Source organism: Gossypium hirsutum, chromosome A08 (assembly GCF_007990345.1).
Source record: "Gossypium hirsutum isolate 1008001.06 chromosome A08, Gossypium_hirsutum_v2.1, whole genome shotgun sequence".
Lineage (NCBI taxonomy): Eukaryota > Viridiplantae > Streptophyta > Magnoliopsida > Malvales > Malvaceae > Gossypium > Gossypium hirsutum.
In genome coordinates, this window is record NC_053431.1 from 100,551,349 (window position 1) to 100,572,073 (window position 20,725).

The following is a 20,725-nucleotide window of genomic DNA, read 5'->3' on the forward strand; positions in this document are numbered from 1 at the left end:
TAGTGGTTTCGTGACCATAAATCCGAGATAGAAATAATTATTTTATAATTATTTTGATGATTATGATATGATTGCATGATTGTGTGAAAATTTCGTGATGAAATTCTATGCCTAAAGTGCTTAAATTGAAAGTAGGGACTAAATCGAATAAGTTGCAAAACTTGCATTCTAGAAGTTTTTTGTATGAAATTGTTTTGGAATATTAATGAGGAGGTCTTAAATAGCAATTTGACCAATTTTAAGTTCATGGACAAAATTAGGACATGGAAGGAATTTTTGGAAAGTTTAGTAGTAAGGGTATTTTGGTCATTTAGTTATTAAAATGAATTAAAAACAAAATTAAAAGCCAATTTTTGTCCATCTTCTTCATTAGGCCGAAATTTCAAGGGTTCTCCATAGCTAGGGTTTGTTTCAAGCTTCCAAGCTCCATAGTAAGTGATTCCAAGCCCCGTTTTTAATGTTCTTTACGTTTTTGGAATCCCGGTAGCTCGATTAAGCTTATGTTAGCAATAATTCAACCTAGGGTTTATATTTGGAAAAATACCCATAGGTGAAATTTGTGTATTTTGATGTTTTATGATAGAATATGGGGTTTTAAATTATGTTAGATAACTTGTACTACTCGATTTTAAGCAAAAACGAGTAAAAGGGCTTAATCGGTAAAAATACCTAATAGTCACAAGTACATGTTAGAGTGAGAATTTGATGTTGCCATAGAAGAGAAAAGTGATCAGCATGTTGTAAAACATAAGAATAAGGAATAAAGTTTAATCCCGAGCCTAGGGGCAAAAATGTAAATATGCAAAAGTTTAGGGGCAAAATTGTAATTTTGCAAAAATTTGAGTTAAGGATTAATTTGATAATTTGAGTATTAAATGAGCTAAATGTGTTATTTTAGATCAAGAAAGACGTGGAATCGACCTCAATCGAGGAAAAGAAAAGATTGTGGACTAAATTGCAAAATCTTTATATTTTGGTACCAAGGTAAGTTCATGTGTAAATGTAGTAACATAATTGTCATTTTAACCAATTTAATGTTGTTTATATGATATGATGCTGATTATTATCATGAAATATTATGCTTTGTGGTTATTGTTGAATAATATGAAATTATGTGAATTACTTGATGAGTATGAACTGTCACCGAAGTACCGATTTCGATATTCTGTGCAAGACGGAAAAGATGTGTGATCGAGGAAAACGCCCGTTTGAACCTTAGGAATAGATTAGGATACAAGTGACATGTCACTAGGATGGTTGAGCATCCGAACTCGTTGAGTCCGAGTTCACTTATGGATGCGAATGTCCGAACTCGTTGAGTTGAGTCCGAGTTCGTGAAATGTAACTAGGCATCCGAACTCGTTGAGTTGAGTCCGAGTTCACTTATGGATGCGAACGCCCGAGCTCGTTGAGTTGAGTTCGAGTTCACTTATGGGCGGGTTACATGGTAGCTTGATTACATATGAGGCTCTTATATGCAAATTATCCATGTATCCGAATTATATTCCGATGTGTTCAACGGGTAAAGTTTTACTCAAATGGAGGAATACTCGAGATGAAAAAGACGTATTGGTAAGTGATGAGAAATGGATATTTTGGACATGTATGTATTTAACCCTCGGGTTGAGTGTTGATTACAACCACGATAAGGTAATAAGATGATGGAAAATGATTAAAAAATGTGATAAGTGTGTTGATGATATATGCTATTGTTGATTAGTTTGATTGTTTGTTATGTTATTTATTATTTACATATGAACTTACTAAGCATTTATGCTTACTCCCTCCTTCTTACTCATTGTAGTTTTGGACAAGCCAGTTCAGGAGTCGGGATAGGTTGAAGGCTCAGTCACACTATCAGGAAGATTTTTGGTAAATGGCTTGTAAATTTAAGTATGGCATGTATAGCAATATACTTATTTTGTGTAAATGATCTTATGATATGGTGACAGAATGGTTGAGAAAATATTTGATAATGATAAATTATAAAAATGGTAAGTTTAGATTATGTTTGATGTTAAGGAAAATTATTAAGATACTTAGTGCATAAAAACTCATAAGAGGGATGAAATTTGCCATAAACAGAATACTGCAGCAACACTGACGCGAGTTTTAAAATTTACTAAAAATCATAGCAATTGAATTTGGTGATGGACTACATATCAAATTGAAGCTTATTATGTCTAGTGTCACATGAAACAAATGAAACAGGTAAAGGAATTATATGTTAGAAGATATTTGAATTTTAGTGAAACAGGTTCATAGCAGTTTCTGAATCCCCTGTTCCTACTTTAGAAATTCACCATAAATTGTAAAGATATAATTAGGTGGTGTATTTTATATCTTCAGAATCCTTATTGAGTATAGTTTTAGGAGAAACAAACCTCATAGTCATATGAATTTTGTACAGAGAGAAATGTGGTTCGTAGTAAATAGAGGTCAGACCAGTCAAGTCCTGAAACAGGGGTAACTTTAACTAATAAACTGTACTAATTGGCCCAACCAAAAATTTTATAAAAAAATTAGTAGATAGGTATATGAGTCTAGATTCAGGGAAAATTTACGGATCTTGATTTTGAGTTTCGTAACTTGAGATATGATTTTTCTTGTGACTGTGACGCAAGTAGCTTAAAAGCTGTGAATGTAGAAACAAATAATCCAAAGTTCTAAAAATGTTAAATTAAGCTTAGTAACACCTCATACTCGACTCCGGTGACGGTCTCGGGCGTGGGGGCGTTACAATACCCGACTCAATCATCGGGTTCGAGCTATAAGGTGTTACATTTATTGTCGGAGCAGCTACGATCAAATCACAATCTGATTCACAACATTAAACATTTAATTATAAGTAAAACAAGTTTATAAAACAATACGTAATTATTTTCGTGTCTGATACGAGCTTACAAAAGATCTAACTGAAGGAAAATTAGAACTAAACTGTAATGTTTACAAAATTCCAAGTTGACGTCACAACGTTGAGGGTTCCTTGTTGCGACGCAACATACTAATTTCTCTTTTCATTACAACAATCTATTCTCAACATCGTGTCGTGGCATTATGATGTGATCTCGTCGCGGCGACCAAAGCTCGACATCACGACATGACATACTATTTTTAAGGATACCAACTTGACACCAACCTACAAGCACCAAATCATCCCAAATACACATTTTTGGCCAAAACATGAACAAACCTTTAACATATATATTTAATCATTTAAGCCAAAATATAAGATCTTTATAATTCAAACATGAACAAAAACACCTTATTCAATGGTGTACCAATGTCACATTACCTAGTACAATTCAGTCAAACCTTTAACATATATGTTTAATCATTTAAGCCATGAATAAATAAACATTTTATACATTTCAACCATGCCTTAAACTTAATTACATACAACATTCATGTAACGGCCTGATTTTCAATGGTACTAGAAAAAGGCAGTTTTAGAATCCCATTTCCGTAAACCGGTTAGAAATTATTAAATATTAATATTTACGAGGATAATATAAAAATATGTTAAAGTTTGGTTCAAATTAAAAGTTAATTAAGGCTTAGGGACTAAATCGTAAAGTCCAATCACTATAGAATTTTAATTAGCCAAAGGTCTAAAATGGTAATTATGTAACACCCCAATACCTAACCTGATTACTAGGTCTGATTTACAAAATGTCACATTTGTTGCCAGAGCAACTACGATTAAGTCACAATGAATTTGTACAATTTAATGGTTAAAAACAAACAAATATACATCCGATCCAATATACAATCATTAACTGGTCTTACACGAGCTTACAAAAGCTCTAAAGCTAACCCGAAATCAAACAAGGACTAATTTGTGAAAGTTTCAAAAATCTTGAGTTGACATTACGACGTGAGAGGGTACCTCATCGTGACGATAGATCTCCTCGTCGTACTGTAGCTTGGAGTTTAAGACGACATACGTGTGACGTCGTAACATCACATGCTATTTCTGCGTTTTTTTGTTCGCAAAACTTGAAAATTTTCAAATACACTGACCAATATTATTCAATCACTTTTCAGTAATACTTATATACAAATTTAATAGCTTTAACTAGTGCAAAATATTATTCAACATGTATCATTTCCAACTTTATCAACATTATCTTTTCAATCATTAACAACATGTCTTACTCATTCAATTACATATCAACATGTTACATAGCATAGCATATCCAACAAATACAAATGACCATATGCCTCTTACCTATCCATTTCAATATTCAATCATCCATTTGGCCAAGTAATTCTTTAGCAAGGATACCTATAATACTGTAATCAACTAATAGGTAGTTCCATACCATTTCATGTTTCAATACCAATTCATATGCCTTAAATGCACTCCAACCGTTATCAAAACATGCCATCTTTAAGTAATTATCAACATATCATATCATATTTCCATATCAATTTTGCATTCACACATCATTATATACACTAGTCAATTCCCAAATCAAACATTCCAAACATAGCAAAAATACAAAAGGACTCCTCTAGGTACATGCCATTTAATTAACAAAATAAATTTAATTTGATCCCTAATGTACGAAATCAATAGTTAAGCTTTACAATTTAGTCATTTTCTTAAGCTAAGCTTAATTTCTAACAAATTCACACCAATTTCATCTAATTCTCAACAATGGTAACTTTATAAAACTTTAAAATTTTTCCAAATTAGTACATGGACTAGCTAAATCAAACTCTCATGATTCAATTTCCATGAAAAAAAAAGACTAGGGACTTACTTGAATTAAAGGACAAAAGTTGAAGCCCTTAAAAATGGCATCCTCTTTTCTTTTATTCTTTGCTTGGACTGTTGGAGAAGATGATATTTCATCTCTCCTTCCACTTATTTTACCTATATATACTTAGATTAAAGCTTAATTAAAATTAATTAATAATATTTTTATCTTAATTAATCTTATTTTACTTAATTAATCAACATGACCCATTACCGTCCACTATCTCTTATTTTTGCATGGTCTAATTGTTATTTTGGTCCTTTGGATAATTTTAATTTAAGTCCCCAATTCATTTCCAAATTAAAAATTTATAACGATTGATTTTTATAATTTAGTCCCTGGGCATTAATTAACTACAATTTCGGCTAAATTATTTAATGAAATTACAAATCATCAATATATTAACTCCATAAATATCTCTATTTAATATTTACAGAAACAGAGTCCCGAAACCGTATTTTTGGACACTACTAGAAATCGTGTCATTACAATAATAATACAATTAAATGAATTAGTCCATGTAAACATTGAAATAATCAATTTATTATTCTATTAGAATTATTCCTTTAAATATGGATTTCTTTCATTCAGGTTGATTTGAAAAAAATGGGTTCCATGTGGAAAAACCAAACCCAAACCTAAATTGTACGATTTAGGTGATAACATCAACTCGAAACTAAACCAAACATTACAAAACTTGAACCCTAAATGTAAGGACATTGATTACGAAATTATAGTTTAGGTAGATAGTTTGACAAAAATAAATAAATACCTAACTCAAAAAAGGTATAGTTTAAGGGTTGTTAATTTAATTAAGCCTACTTAAAACAATAAATATCCATTATTTACAAAAATACCTATATTCTAACAAATGTCATTGTTGGGTGGGTTGGTTGTTGAGTTTATCATATCTATAATTGTTGAAGCCCAAATTCTTCACCCTGTGCATTTTGTTTTGTATGTTACTTAAAACGATAACATGGAAGGATTTAAAATGCAAGGTGTTGGAAAAATTGCTTTTATGAGAACTTTGAGGCATATTCTCGATAGGTAAAGGTGGTGAATTATGGTTTCATTTTCTACTCCATGAGACCTTTACAACAGTATATCATATGCTCAAACTGGTTGGGTAATGAATAAGAAATTGATGCTCAGAGTAAGCTATTTGGAAATATTGTTAAGGAAAAGTAAAAACTTAGATCCCACATTGGTTAAATACTAAGTGTGAGATGTGTCTATATATGTGGACTCTCTTGAAAAGTAATTGAATGACTAAGTTTGTAACATTGTCTCACGCGCAAAGGGGGGTGCAGGTCCAAGCCCGATGGGGTTAGGGTGCACCCGCACGACGTGAGCAACGTGAAATATCCAATCTGGTTGGGCCCAAATGGGCCTGCGGATATTTTAAGCCAACACGAATTTATTTTTCCTTAACAGACATAATCTACTTATATACGGACTGATTTGATTTAATTTTTAAATCAATTTGATCTTTGGCTCCTTAATGGTAGATTTTATGTTTGTTTTCAAAATTTTCCACTATCCTAAATGCCTACAAAAGGTTGTGTATTCTGGAGGATTAAACCTACATTCGAATAATTTCTTATACCAAAATTATGTTCATTTAAAAACTCTTGTTTTCCTCTCCATTTTTACAAACATTTCGGTGATAGAAAAAGGCAAAGTTCGTTCGTTGATCGTTGTAGAGGTGCTACTATTTTGATCACTATTGTAACACCCCTATACCATGTTCGACCCAAGGAACCTGATATAGGAATATTGCATTTGGTGCCAAAGTGATTTTGGCTAATCATTAAATATATTTGAACATAAAAACAAATAATAAATTTAAATAATTTATATTTTAGTCCTTACTACTACTTGGAACATACTTGATTTTCCTAAGTACATGTCATTCTATTCAAAATTTTAAAACATACCCTCTTGATACTTGGAGATGTGATGAGATAAATGCTCGCAATCTCAAATACAACTCTTCAAAATTGTTGTACCTAATCTGCGCACGAAAACAAGCCGTACGCTGAGTATACATTCAATGGTATTACTATAATTCAAATAATTAAGGTAAAAACAATAAATATGCACATTTAATCTTACCACCATTTATTTTCAATGAATCATTCATGCATTTAAACTTTAAATTTTCTTAATAATATCTATCTTGAATAGCTTTTCTTCATTTTAATTTACATATCTATTTACTATATCAATATTCATTTCATGCATTTCATCAATAACCATTTCATAAACCATTATTTCATACATGTCATTTCCATATCCCAATTCAATATCTTATTCCATTTCATATCTAAAATATTACAACATTAGTCTTTCAATAATCAGTTCATACGTTATTCTATCATTTCTTATTAATAGTTATTTCCAAATAGCACTTCTTTACTTAGATTTAAACATCATCTCACTATATCAAAAATCATATTATTTTTTTAATATTTCATTTTAATATCTTATTTCAATTCTTATTCAAAATCACTCAATATCTTTTCTATTACCAATTCATTTATTTACTCCTATTAACACGACTCAGACTTTAGCGAATACACGGATCCAACCAAAACACACCAGTATGACACCCAGTGCCTCATCGAATAGTTCGAAGCAATAGTTGACACCCAGTGTCTCATCGGCCAAGCTAAAGTAAGTTAGTACCCAGTACCTCATCGAATCTATCCGAAGTAACAGTATGACACCCAGTGTCTCATTGACTCGAGGTTGAAGTATTCCTAAACACTTCTAATCCTATGGCATGCTAACTATATCCGACTCAGCCTGACTAGTTAATAGGAAATTCAAAACACATTTCAAATTCACTCAATATTTATATCAATTTCACTTCAATCACAATTTCTCATACTTTCAATTCAAATCACTTTCCACTTTCCAATCAATATACATTTCAAATACTCGCATATATTCATAATTCAATTCAATTTTATTCAATTTAATATCAATACTCACCTCATTTTACTTATCATGCATTTTAATTAAAATATAACAATTAATAATAAATAGATTTAAATTATAGTAATACAAACCATATATCCTCGTGTTATTCCTTGTCAACTCTCTTTCCCCTTCTTAGTTGATGTTTCCGGCACGATGTTAGCTACGAAAATTAAAATGATTTAAAATTATCAAAACAACACCAATTCACATCAAATACTTTGATTTTCTATTTAACTTTTGCCTAAAAATTCCAATTTAATCTCTAACTAAAATTTTCTCCTTTTTTATCTCCATTCACTCTTTATTTTCACTCAATTTCTACTTATAACTAAACTTAACTCTCTAATTTTGTTCATAAAACTCTAATTTCAAAATTCTCTCAATTTAGTCCCTATTACACAAAACTTATAACTTATTTTACAATTTAATCATTTAACCAATTCTAACTTAAAATTTTATCAATTTAACCCCTAATTTATCAATTTGATCAACATGAACTATGTCTAAAAATACAATAACTTCTAAAATTTTAACATAAATCAAGTAGTAGTTTGTTCTAAGATTCCAAAAACTCTAAAATCATAAGAAAATGGACTAAATTAACTTACCAAATTAGCTTGGAAGTTGGAACCTTTAAAACCTTATTTTTTCCTTTTTCTTTTCTTTCTTTCTCCCTTCTCTGTTTCGTCCCTTGCTATATTCTGTTTCTTTTCATTCTTTTGTTTTGTTTTATTTAGTTTACTCATAATATAATATAATATAATATAATATTCCTATTTATTAAGTAATTATATTATATTAATTATAAAAATCTTTGATATTTTTCACATTAAATCAACTCGACTATAGAAAATGATTTAATTGCCTCTTTAATTCCTTTAATTTTTCTTTAATCTATAATTAAACTTTCACTCTTATTGCAATTTAGTCCTTTTTCCTAATTACTTCTAATTTAAGCTAATTCTCCTAATCAAAACTTAATCAATTACACAACTAACTTCGTAAATATTTTCAATAAATATTTACGAATCCATTTTACGAAAACAGAGACCCGACAACACACTTTTTCAATGCCCGTAAATTTTGGGTCATTGCAACTGTTGTTGTTGTATCATGGGAGATATTATACTAACGTTTCTTCAAGTACCGTAGGAGCAGTCAAATCTATCTTAAGGAAACTATGTTTCATAGGCCTCAACGTTTCGTAAAATCCTTATTATTCCTTCTAATTTAAACTCTTATTTGAACTTAATTTTAATTGTTTTCATATTTGATAAATTAAATATAAATTATTTTATCTTTACTTTATATGTGTTTATTTATATTTAAAATTTTTGTTTGTCAACGTATTTTGTCTAACACAAGGTGAAGAAGAATTGCATTGAAATTTACTGCTTAAAGTGCATCATGTAATAAGCAAAATAAAAGACAATGGTAGATAATCTTTTCTACTGCTATTGCTTTCTAAGTATTCATATTTCTTAACACACCCATTTTTGTAGTGTTATGATTTTAAGATTGATATTAATTTTGTTAGATGTTTGCTGGAGGCAATAAGCTACATTAATAACTACCAAATGTAAGGTTAGTCTTAAGTTTCATTCTTCCTTTTATTTGAAATTTGATTATTCGTTTTGATTTTTTTTTTATTTTGTACTTTACACACATTTCATAAATAATATTTTTTGATAATTACTTTTAGGGAAGATTTACTCAACTTTTAGCAATATATGTTTAATAAATTTCTTTATTGATTAAAAATTAAATTACTCAACTATAAAAATAAAATAGAAATAGGAAAAATGATAAAAACTGAGGCAGAGAAGAATATGATTGATATGTTTTGATTAGAGTTTTTCATGGGTCAGATTCGACCAAGTAAAAAATGTTAAAAAAAATATGATTTTTGGAATCTTTGAGCCATGATTTCAATTGGTAAATGTGGAGTTTTGAATCATAAAATTATGATTTTATGTTCTACCTCATAAGACCTTTACAATAGGATATCATATGCTCAAAATGGTTGAGTGATGAATGAGAAATTGATGCTCAAAGTAAACTACTTATGAATTATGTTGAGGAAAATAAAAAGTATTAGTTCCACATTGATTGGGAATCAAGTGTGGAACTTGTATATATATATGTAAACTAACTTAGTAATTATTGAACGATTAAATTAATGTTCTCCTTCGTGCATATGGGGGGTGCGAATCCAAATCTATCAGAGTTAGGGGTGCAGAACAGGCCCTTTTAGGCTTATAGATATTTTAGCCCAATATGTATTTATTTTTCATACAAAATCTATCTTAAAAGGACAAATATCTCGATTTGATTTTATTTCAATCAAATTGAAAATTTTATTCAAATTTATTTAAAGGCTCATTTAATGCAAATTTGTATCTTTATTCATGGAAATTTCAAAAAATTCCTCCATTTTGAATGCCTATAAAAGCCTAAAAAATACTGCAGAATTCTTTAAAAGACAAACAACGAATTTATTTCACTCTCAAAAATTCTTTTCTTTAAAGGCTCCTTTAATGCAAATTTGTATCTTTATTCATGGAAATTTCAAAAAATTCCTCCATTTTGAATGCCTATAAAAGCCTAAAAAATACCTCAGAATTCTTTAAAGACAAATAACAAATTTATTTCACTCTCAAAAATTCTTTTCTTTTCCTCTCCAAATTTTCAAAAGTTTCGATGATAGAAAAAGGCTAGGTTTGCTTGTTTGTTGATCACTTTAAAGGTACTACTGTTGTGATAATTTTTTTGTTGTATCCTGAGAAACAAACGACCAACGTTTCTCTAAGTACCATAGGAGCGGCCGAATCTATCTTAAGAAAATTGAGAAAACAGGCCTCAACATCTAGTAAAACTCGATTCTCTTATTTGATTTCTGGTTTTTCAAGACATTGTTTATTTAATTATTTTTTTTCAGATCTAGTGTTTTTTTACATAAATATAGGCTTGTTTTCTAGTTAAAAAAATGTAGGCACATTTTCTAGTTTCAGCTCGATCTGAAAAATGGGCTTAAAATTTTGTCCAAACTCGATCTAGATAAAAAAGCTAAAATCCGAGCTGTCCTCCCGCATTAAAATTCTTTATATAAAAATAAATTTAAAAAATATAATACATTAAATACATGAAAAATATTAAAATAAATGTTTCCCAACAAATAGAAAAAATTAAAAAAATATACTTCCATATCATTGAGTGCAACTTAGCAAGCAAATACCTCTACAATAGTAGCAAAAATAATAATAAAATAAGAGTTATATAATATTCAAACAATAACAATAAAATAGTAGCAACATAATAGTAAACTGATAGCAAAACAACAAAAAACAGTGGCAAAACAGTAAAAAAATTAATAGTTTTTTTTTGCAAATTCGAGTTGGGCCTAGGCTAAAAAAAGCTTACCTGCGGCTCAACTCGTTTTTTCAACGGACCTTATTATTTTTTTGTCCAAACACATTTTTCGGACCTATATTTTTGCCCAAACCCTCCCACTTTTCAAGCGGGCATTTGGGCCGAGTGGCCCCGACCCATGGACAAGTCTAGTTTTGAGTCTCGAGTTGTGTTGAAGCAAGTAGTGCTGAATAAGCTGAATGACACTCGGCAATGCCTATTGTAAACTGCCACTAAGGCAGTGAAGTTGCTTGTCATATTTGAATTGGCAAATTAATGAAGCAAAATTTGTGGACTAGTGAATTTGTTGATATTTTGCAAATGCAATGGTTCATCTATGAAAACCAAATTGTGACTATTGAAGATTGGATTTCATTTGAGTAAATCAATTTAACACTTATTATGTAAATATTTGATCAAGATTATGCTGTTGATTTTTAGAGATCATATCTTCAAAAGATTGTGCTTTAAAGGTTTATGTTGTAATTATTATTTTCAAGGAGTTATTTTGTATTCACTTAGATTTTATGTTAGCAAACCGTAATTGATATATGCTAAGAGGCTTGTTTAGGTTATGTATGAGATTGAGAACATTTGAATCTGATCATTGAGGAACTATTTTATGAGAAAGTGTAAACTAAGTTGTAAACATTAAGTGTTTATTGCCCAAATTTTCAGAACGAAAATTTGAATCTGAGTGTTTTAGTATTTAAATACAAATGTGAGACCTCTATATTTAAAAAAGTGATAAAATGTATTTCACTTATTGTATTATGAATTAAATATTATGAAATTAGTCACAGAGATAAATTACATAGATCTCTATCCTTTATTCTTATTTTAGTTTCGAATTTCTGTTTAAATGAGCCATTGAGAAAGATGTTCTTTTGAGTGGTCATCAACTAATCAATTGGAATTCTTAATGCATATTAAGAAACCAAGAGATTGGAATGGGCTAAAAGCCAATTGGTTAATTGCATTTTGTTCTACTCATGATATTTTCTACCATCCAAAATTACAAGATTTTAGAACCTTGCGGGCTTTTTACTACATCAACTGTTTACGTGGATGGCTATTTTGAGTTGCTTTCAGTGGCCTTAAATTTGACTTTCCTATTCACTAATATTATTTTAAGGAATGTTGTTACAAATATGATATATATATATATTTACCTTCAAATAAAATTTTCGTTGTTTTGAATTTTTTTCAAGTCGGAAAATAATATATTATCTTTATTTTATTACCTAACCATTTAAAGTATCTCAACTCTATTTTTCTTAAATAACTTTGTTAATTACTTAATAGTAACAGGGAATATATACTAGTTATCACATCAATTGTTTTTTTAAGGTTGATTTAATAATAAAATCTTTACCTCACCTACTCTTAAAACTCAATGTATAAACTTGAGCAATTGATCTTAGCAAGAAAAAAAAGAAAAGAAAAAAAAAGCAGAGCTGTCGGGTTTTTTGACGAAAGACCGTCGTAAAAAAGAATGGAGTTTTGCCCAACTTGTGGGAACATGTTGCAGTATGAGTTGCCGCATATGGGTCGGCCTTCGAGATTCTTTTGCCCGACTTGTCCTTACGTTTGTCACCTTGAAAACAAGGTTTTTTTCTTTTTCTTTTTAAATTTTGAATTAATGTGAGTTTTTTCCCGAATTTTGTCAATTTTATATTGTCGATTGATTTTGTTTTCTGGTGTTTTTTTTTTCCTAATAGGTTAAAATAAAGAGAAGGCAGCATCTTGTTAAAAAAGAAATAGAACCCGTTTTCAACAAAGAAGATATGAAAATGGGCGGGTCTGAGACTGATGGTAAGTTAATATTTTTATTCCTGAAAGTGGGTTCTTATTCTTCATTGAATTTTAATGAAGATAATTGTCATTTGGTTCTCGATTTTAGTCAAAAACTATACTATTATTACATTATTTTAGCCTTTTGTTTTCCCGGTATTGTTTGTGCTTGTTGCCATTGTGCATTGTCGCTTGAGTCTTTTGTGGTTATAAATTGTGTAATTTTTGGTGTTTGTTTCATTCTAAGGGTGAGTATCGGATACATGATTATGCTCAATTTAAGTTAAAAGCCTGTTCTTGATGTATTATAAGTATCTACTGAACACGTGGTTGTAGTTATGATTCTTACAATGATATGTCCTTACACTTTCTCATGGGGTATTCTCGAGTAGTTGATGGCCATGTTGCTGGGACTCGAGATAGTTAGAATTTTCTCCCTTTTTTGTGTTTGCAGGATATCCCCATATCCGTGTGTGGGACACGGGTACTTGAGTAAAACACTGAAGAGCCTGAGCAACATAGTTTAATGGAGGTACCGGTGGTGCTCAATGAACTGTGGTTTGTTTTTCAAATTTATGCTTTAAAATGCTAAAGAGAGAATTAAATGTTAGTTTTTCCCTTTTTTTTCTTGGTAAGCAAGAATTAAATGTAGTTAGATGCTACACGATGAGTGGAAAAAAAGAGTCAAAATCCACTGAAATATGTAGTTGCTTGGCAAGAGATGATGAAAAAGTTCTGTTTCAAGAGAAAGACCACTGAGTGAAAGTTCATGAGGATAGTGCATCGTTATAAATTAGATTGCAGGCCAAAGTTCTAATAGAAATTGTATTCTTACAGTCCAGGATTGATCTCGTGTAGTTCTCTAACTTTTTTTTCTACTGTCATATAATTATCCACTCTTGTTGGGATAGAAATCTATGGAAAAATTGCCAGTTGAGAGTTGGGCTGAGATTTTAAAGGCTGAGCCACAATCATCTTTATGCGTTCTTACTGTTTGAGAAAGTCATTTTTTAGTGTCGTATAGATCTGACACTTAGCATACCGATCTCTCTTGTTATTGTTGCCTTATTTTCTTGTCATTCTCGTTTTAAACCTTCTCTCTATTTTCTTGCAGCAAGATGCCCTTCTTGTAGCCATGGGAGGGCTCTTTTCTCACAGGTGCAGATCCGGTCGGCTGATGAGCCGGCTACGACATTCTATCAGTGCTTGAAATGTGAAAAGATGTGGCGTGAGGATTGAGTACATGTTATTTCCCTCTTTCTTATTAGGCCCTGTCATCTTTAAAACTCTCTTTTTGAGTTTCAAATTTTCAGTTTCCTAAGTTGTAATCCTTTTTGGAAAAGAAAACACAAACTCTTGTTCTTCAGAGACAGAAGGGAATACCATAAACAATAGATTAACACTGCTTTCAGATCCAATTTTGTTCATGGTACACTTGAATCTTTGTTAGTTCGCATTCTGTCAAAGGAATTTGCTAAAAAAAAATGTGAATCTGTAGAAGTTCAATGCAAGTAATCAATAATCACAGCATCAAAAAGCCTGAAATGTTGCAAGTGCATGCCATTGATTGGTTGCTTACCGACTTTTCTGGCTTGGGCGCTTTGCAAGAAATGCTGATTCCGATGAATTACAGTCTTTTGCTGATAGTATGTTAGGCTGTACGGACTGCAGGTCTGCAAAAACTACATATACATTCCGGTTCCAAAGAAAGGTTAGAGAAAAACAGCTTCAGAGTTCTGAGAACAAATAAATACATCAAGCAGGATAACGACTGCCAAAAAAGAGAGCAGCACTCAATGCAAGATGTCTAAATTGATAATATCATAAGTCTTAAAAAATGGGAAAGAAGTGACAAAGTCAAACAACAATGAATTACAGAACAGTAGGAAGAAAATTGTTCATTCTTTATCACTGTACAACCAACTTTTTCTTTGCCATCCATCTCTTTTTGGTAGCCTCCAATTCTTCATCTCTCATCCTGGAAAGCTCTTGAAACCAATGTCGGTATTGTGCCTCGACTGCATCAAGCTCCAGCTTTAGTTCAACATCTAGATCCTTGCTCGCTATAGATTGCGATGAGCAACTACTTGGCAAGCACATAAAAGTTGATTCTCTGCTTAAATTGGAGAAAGAGAGTCCTGAAGCCTTCATGAATTCATTAATGGGTATGCACTCTTCAGTACTTCTTTCGTTTCTACTTGAGTTGAACTCATCATCATAAGTATCCTGAAGCTGAAAGTCTTCAGATATATATCCACCTAAATCTTTACAGGTTCTATTTATATTCAAGTCGGCATCCTCAGATGGTTTAGCATTCTTAGTGGAAGTCTCCTCAACCAGTATCTCTGAAACGACAGATGCTTGTGACTCTTGGTCTTCCAAAAATGAGAGATACTCATTATCGGAGCAATCTGGGGCTTGTATGACACATTCTCTGAGGCTTGTACTTAGAGCAGATACACTTTCTGTAGCTACTCCCAGAGCTGAATCACTAGTTAGAAACGAATCCCATGGGCAGGGCGTTAAGGTTTCGCAGTTTGCAGAAGCTGAAAACTCAGCACAAGGACTTGCAGTTCCACTCGAGAGATAAAAAGAGGGCTTCCAACCAGGTAGAAGCTTCGTTATCAAGCAATCAATAAACTCAGCTATGAAGTCAACATCATGGTCTGTTAACTCTAATTGTTCAATCATCTCAGCTGCAACCGAGTGTGCAGTATCGCTATCAAGGTAAAAGTTAAAATCTATGTTCCTGACTCGACCTGCAAAATAGCAGGTAACTTCTGTTTTATTATGCATAAATCAGAAATAAACTCAATGTTTAAATGTACAAGCAGCACTTACCACAAGAATCAGCAATGCGGAAGGTCAATGAAACCGAGTTATCATCATCCTTTTTACCTTTCAACCTGAATATGCTGTTATTGTGCATCCTCTGCAACTCCAAAACTGGATAATGACTCTCGCTATTGCTTCCAGTACATGTACTTAAGGAAAGTTGCTTATAGTCGGTATCTATGTCCATGGACGAAGGCCCTGACACAGGTAGGCTTACTGCTTTAGAAATTGGGTTCGGTCGTAGCAGGGGAAGTCGGTTTGGTTCTTTTGGATTCTCTACTTTAAGAAACGGATCCTCCAAAAGCTCCTTAGCAGACAATCTCTCAGATGCTCGAACCAGACATTTCTCAATGAATTCCTTTATTTGTGGATCGGCCACCTTACTCAAGGAAGCTGGTTTAACACCCTGAATGAAATTCACCAAAATATATAATACAAGTTCACTAAAACCAAGACCAAAATGAAAATAAAAACGTAAATTCCCTGTTTATAAATTTTGATAAAATAAGCAGTTGCATGTGGTACTTACAGAGATGACTTTCTTATAGATCTGTGCTGGATTTTTGCATTCATTATATGGATACTCGAAAGTAACCATCTCTAACATACACATTCCAAAAGAGTATACATCTATCAGTTCATTATATTCCTCTTCATAGAGCTCTGGAGCCATAAATTCAGGGGTACCTGGTGAACAAAGAAGGGGAAAGAAGATATCATTAACCTAGTTAAATCTAATGCAACATTTTGACAAAAAACCATTCCTTTACCAATAACACTCCGAGCAGTTGGCTGCTGCATGACGATCGCCAACCCGAGGTCGCCAATTTTGATTTCTCCATTGTTCCCATTAATAAAAATGTTGTCACACTTTAAATCCCGATGAATAATAGGGGGGACATGACTGTGAAGATACACTAGGCCCCGAAGAATCTGCCTCGCCCAATTCTTTATCGCCTTTGTATCAACGTGTTTATGCTTCTTCCGATATCTGACAGCAAAAAAAGACATAATCTACTTCATACATAACAGGAATTAACCAGAAAGAATTGAAGCTAAAAGGATGCATACATCCTGAGACTCCCGGATGTGAATAGTTCAGTAATCATGTTAACAGTTTTCTTCTTGTCATCCACCCATGAATTGTGCAACTTGATGATGTTTTCATTCTTCAACGATCTCAAGAGATGAACTTCGGAGTAGAGTTTTTCCAAATCTTCCGGTGTCCGCAATACATCGTCGATCCTTACTTGGTTCCAAGCGACTTCTATTCCTTCAACTTCATCAAAGCCCCTATAACTGCAGCAGCATTGTAAACAAAAAAGCCTGAGGTTAAACACTAAACAATCATTCAAACACCATCCATATTGTTGGCAAGACCGGAGGAGATTAAGAACCATACACTGTCTTAAATGCACCCTTGCCCAACACTTCATCAAACTGAAATACAAAAATAAAAATGAAACATTAGATAATCTGCTAACTTGTCTCAAATATGAAACATTTTATATTAAAAGAGAGAGAGAGAGAGAGAGAGAGAGAGAGAGAGAGAGAGAGTACTACATTTGTGAATACAATAGAATATGGTAAAAAAAAATAGACCCATACCCGAATGTAACGACCCGTTGGGTCTCTTTCTACGAAACCTGGTTCTACTTCAGAAGTATAATGCATTCCATTATTGGCTGGCATTTCCAAACCTAACCCAGAATCCATTACTGCTAAGAACCAAATAGCTACCAGAAAAAAAAAATAAAGACAATTTATGTTTTCCAAAATTTTCAAAAAGATTCACTTTTTTCCCCTTAAAAAAGTGTGAGAAGGAAGGTAACGACAACGTTGTTGTTGTTGTTGATGGTGGTGGTGGCGGCGGCGGTGATGATGGTCAGAGAAGGTTTCAGAGGCAATGCAGAAAGAATCGAATGCCGACCGAGGGCGGAACCGGCATTCGATTACGGCAACAACGACGTCCTTTCGAGGCAATGAACCGCGTTTACAATTCATAACCCCAAGTACCTTGTGCAGCAATCCCCTCATTTCTTTACACCAAACCCATCTTCTCCAATTCCAATTCCATTTCCTTTTTTTTTTTCAAAAGTCAAGAAAAATTCTCTTCCAACAATAAAAATAAAGAAGCCGAAACAAAGCAATTTGTTCCTTTTTTTTTTCAGACAGATGTGAAAGGAAAAGAAAAGAAAAAGTAAAGAAATGGGGATTGATTGTTGCTAAAAGGGGAAAAAGAAAAGCCGTTGAGACATTAAAGACAGCTGTTGTTGGAATGAATTATGAGATTCTGAAAATATCCGAAAATGAAGCTTTGACCAAACACTTGTACGGGTTTAAATTTCTACGGAAAGCTTAAAGACTATTTTTTTTCTTTGTATGGTCTAACGCCGTTATTACTTCAATTTTTATTATCAAATTCAGTGACCAAAGTTGACGTTTCGCCGCGCCGCTTATTCTATTTTTTTTTTGTTTGGTTTTTTTCTTTAATGGGTAACTGCCCACCGGCATTGCAACGGCTTCGAGTTTGACTTGTGATAGCACCGCACCGTTTGCAAAGCGATCTATTTTAAACGTTCGTGGGCCTTTGACTGTGGCCCGTGCGTATGAATGGTGGTCTCTATAAGATTGAGAATTTTAGATTATACTGTGCTTAATAAATTATTTGACCCACTTTAAAAAAAATTCAATTTAGTCTTTATTTAATTTTTTTATTATTTTTAACATTTAAATTTATATAATTTATCAAATCACTCCAAATGAATGAAAAATTAATATTTATTTACTTTACTAATATTGTATCCACATAAGAGTCTATTTTTATAAAAATTTAAAAAAATATTTTTATTTTAAATATTTTTATAATTAATTAATTGTTGATATGACATACATGTGAATACCATATCAACAAAATTAAGAGTGTGAAAATTTCAGGTAAAATCAAATTAATTCGATCGGGTTCAGTTAATAATTTTTTAGAAGTTTGGTTAACGGTTAATTCAGTTTAAAATCGATTAATTAACCAAAAATTAATATTTTTTATATACATTTTATATATATTAAATTGGTTAATTCGGTTAATTTTTTATATATTTTATATTTTTTTTAACTAAAAAATAAAAAAATATCTAAATTTTGATTAACTCGGTTAACCGACCGAAATAACCGAAAAAGTTCGGTTCGGCTAATTTTTTTTGAAAAAAATTTCTGTTTGGTTAACAGTTAAGGTTTAAAAGGGTTAGTTAATTCGGTTAATGATAGTTTGGGTCGGTTAATCGATTGAACACCTCTAAATAAAATTAATAAACGTTAATTTTTTCATCAATTTTGGAGTGATTTAACAAATAATGCATGTTCAAAAATTAAAAAAGGCAAAAAATTAAATTAATGGCTAAAATGATTTTTTTTGTAAAATTAGAAGGCCAAATAAGTCATTATGCCATTAGAGTATAACACATTAAGAAAAAGAAAATATTTATTATACTACCAATGGATTTTTTAGGCTCTAAAAGCAAGACTAATGTGATGATAAATATTTGTAAGGTATAGCAAAATATTTGAAAAAAAATAAATATATGAAAAAAAGATACATGATATTTTTTAAGATTATTTATGAAAAAAATATACTATCATTGAGGAGTGAGTGTTCGATCGAATCGAATGAAAAATTTTGAGTTAATCGAGTTGATGAATCCTATTTTATCATCCTAACACGATTTGAAATTTTCTCGAATCGAGTCGAGTGAGATGAAATTCGAATCAAATATATTTGTTCGAGTTAAATTAAAAAAAAATATTTTAGGTCCTTGTAATCACAGTCACCCACCGTAATCAAATTTGTTATTAACTTTCATCCCCTAATAATTTATTTATTAATCTTTTATTTATGGGTTAGCTTCGTCGCTTCAATTATCTTTTGATTCTTGCCACTATATATTTTGAAATGAAAAAAAATATTAAATATAAAGAATGTGATTTTTAATAAAAATTATCTTAAAGATAAAATGTGAATTTGATACAAATATAAAATTTTAACACGAATATTTTATCGCATCATCAACAATTCAATTTTAAAAAAAAATTATAAAGATTCAATATGATTAAACAATTCAACAAATAAATAGTAAAAAATGTGAAATTTAATTTAATAATACAAATAGTAGATATAAATAAAATTATTATTATTATTTAGATTTAGGAAAATTTTTTGGATGATTTTAATTTTTGATTTGGGGGTAAAAGGTGAAAAGTAAAAGTTTAAGGGAAAAATAAAAAGTTTTGGGGTTGAGAGAGTAAATTTTTTTGGGGGGGGGGGTTGGGGGAGAGGAGGGGAATGGGTTTGGGGTAAAAGAGCGTGGGAGGAGAAGGGATTAAAAGTTATAAAGGGAAAGTTGGAAGAAGTAAAAATTTTGAGAGGAAAGTGAAGAGGTCTGAGAATTTGGGGTAAAAATGTAAAATATTATAGTTTAATATTCAGTTTATTCGAATTATTTGAATTATTCAAATTCGGAAACCAAATTCTTCGAATTCGAAATTCAAAAAAAAATCGAGTTGACTTCAATAAATCGATTAATTCGAATAACTCAATTCGTTAAACTCAAAATTTAAATATTTTTCAATTTTTTCGAGTCGAATAGAGTTTTACTCACCTCTACTGTCAATATACCAAATATTAACCATTAAAAATACATATTAAATTAAGATTACACTATCCTATAAGTTATTCAAATTAAGTTTTTTTTTATCATCCAATTATTAAAAAAGATACATGAAATATTTTTTAATATTTTTCTTTTAACTGCTACTAAAAATTGATGAAGGAATGGTGTGGAATTAGAAAATAAAAGACCTTCAGAAACAAGGTTATGTTGAGGTCATTATTCAGTCAAATAACCTTGAAAATGTTATCTCTATCTACGAAAGCAAGGTTG

The 20,725-nt window shown here is 31.2% G+C and overlaps 2 protein-coding genes across 2 annotated transcripts; one reads left to right on the top strand and one right to left on the bottom strand.

Annotated features, from left to right (window-relative positions):
- Positions 1-12,533: 12,533 nt before the first annotated feature.
- Positions 12,534-14,362, top strand: LOC107900614 (DNA-directed RNA polymerase III subunit RPC10). The gene is made up of 3 exons (XM_016826278.2): positions 12,534-12,771; positions 12,884-12,977; positions 14,071-14,362. Exons 1-3 carry the CDS (start codon positions 12,658-12,660, stop codon positions 14,193-14,195), a joined length of 333 nt encoding a protein of 110 aa, XP_016681767.1. The 5' UTR covers positions 12,534-12,657; the 3' UTR covers positions 14,196-14,362.
- A 398-nt stretch (positions 14,363-14,760) lies between these two features.
- On the bottom strand, positions 14,761-18,102 carry LOC107900613 (probable serine/threonine-protein kinase WNK10). Its single transcript, XM_016826277.2, has 7 exons — positions 17,400-18,102; positions 17,194-17,231; positions 16,863-17,090; positions 16,562-16,782; positions 16,321-16,478; positions 15,798-16,197; positions 14,761-15,715 (listed from the first exon to the last, which is right to left on the bottom strand). Exons 1-7 carry the CDS (start codon positions 17,505-17,507, stop codon positions 14,865-14,867), a joined length of 2,004 nt encoding a protein of 667 aa, XP_016681766.1. The 5' UTR covers positions 17,508-18,102; the 3' UTR covers positions 14,761-14,864.
- Positions 18,103-20,725: the final 2,623 nt, after the last annotated feature.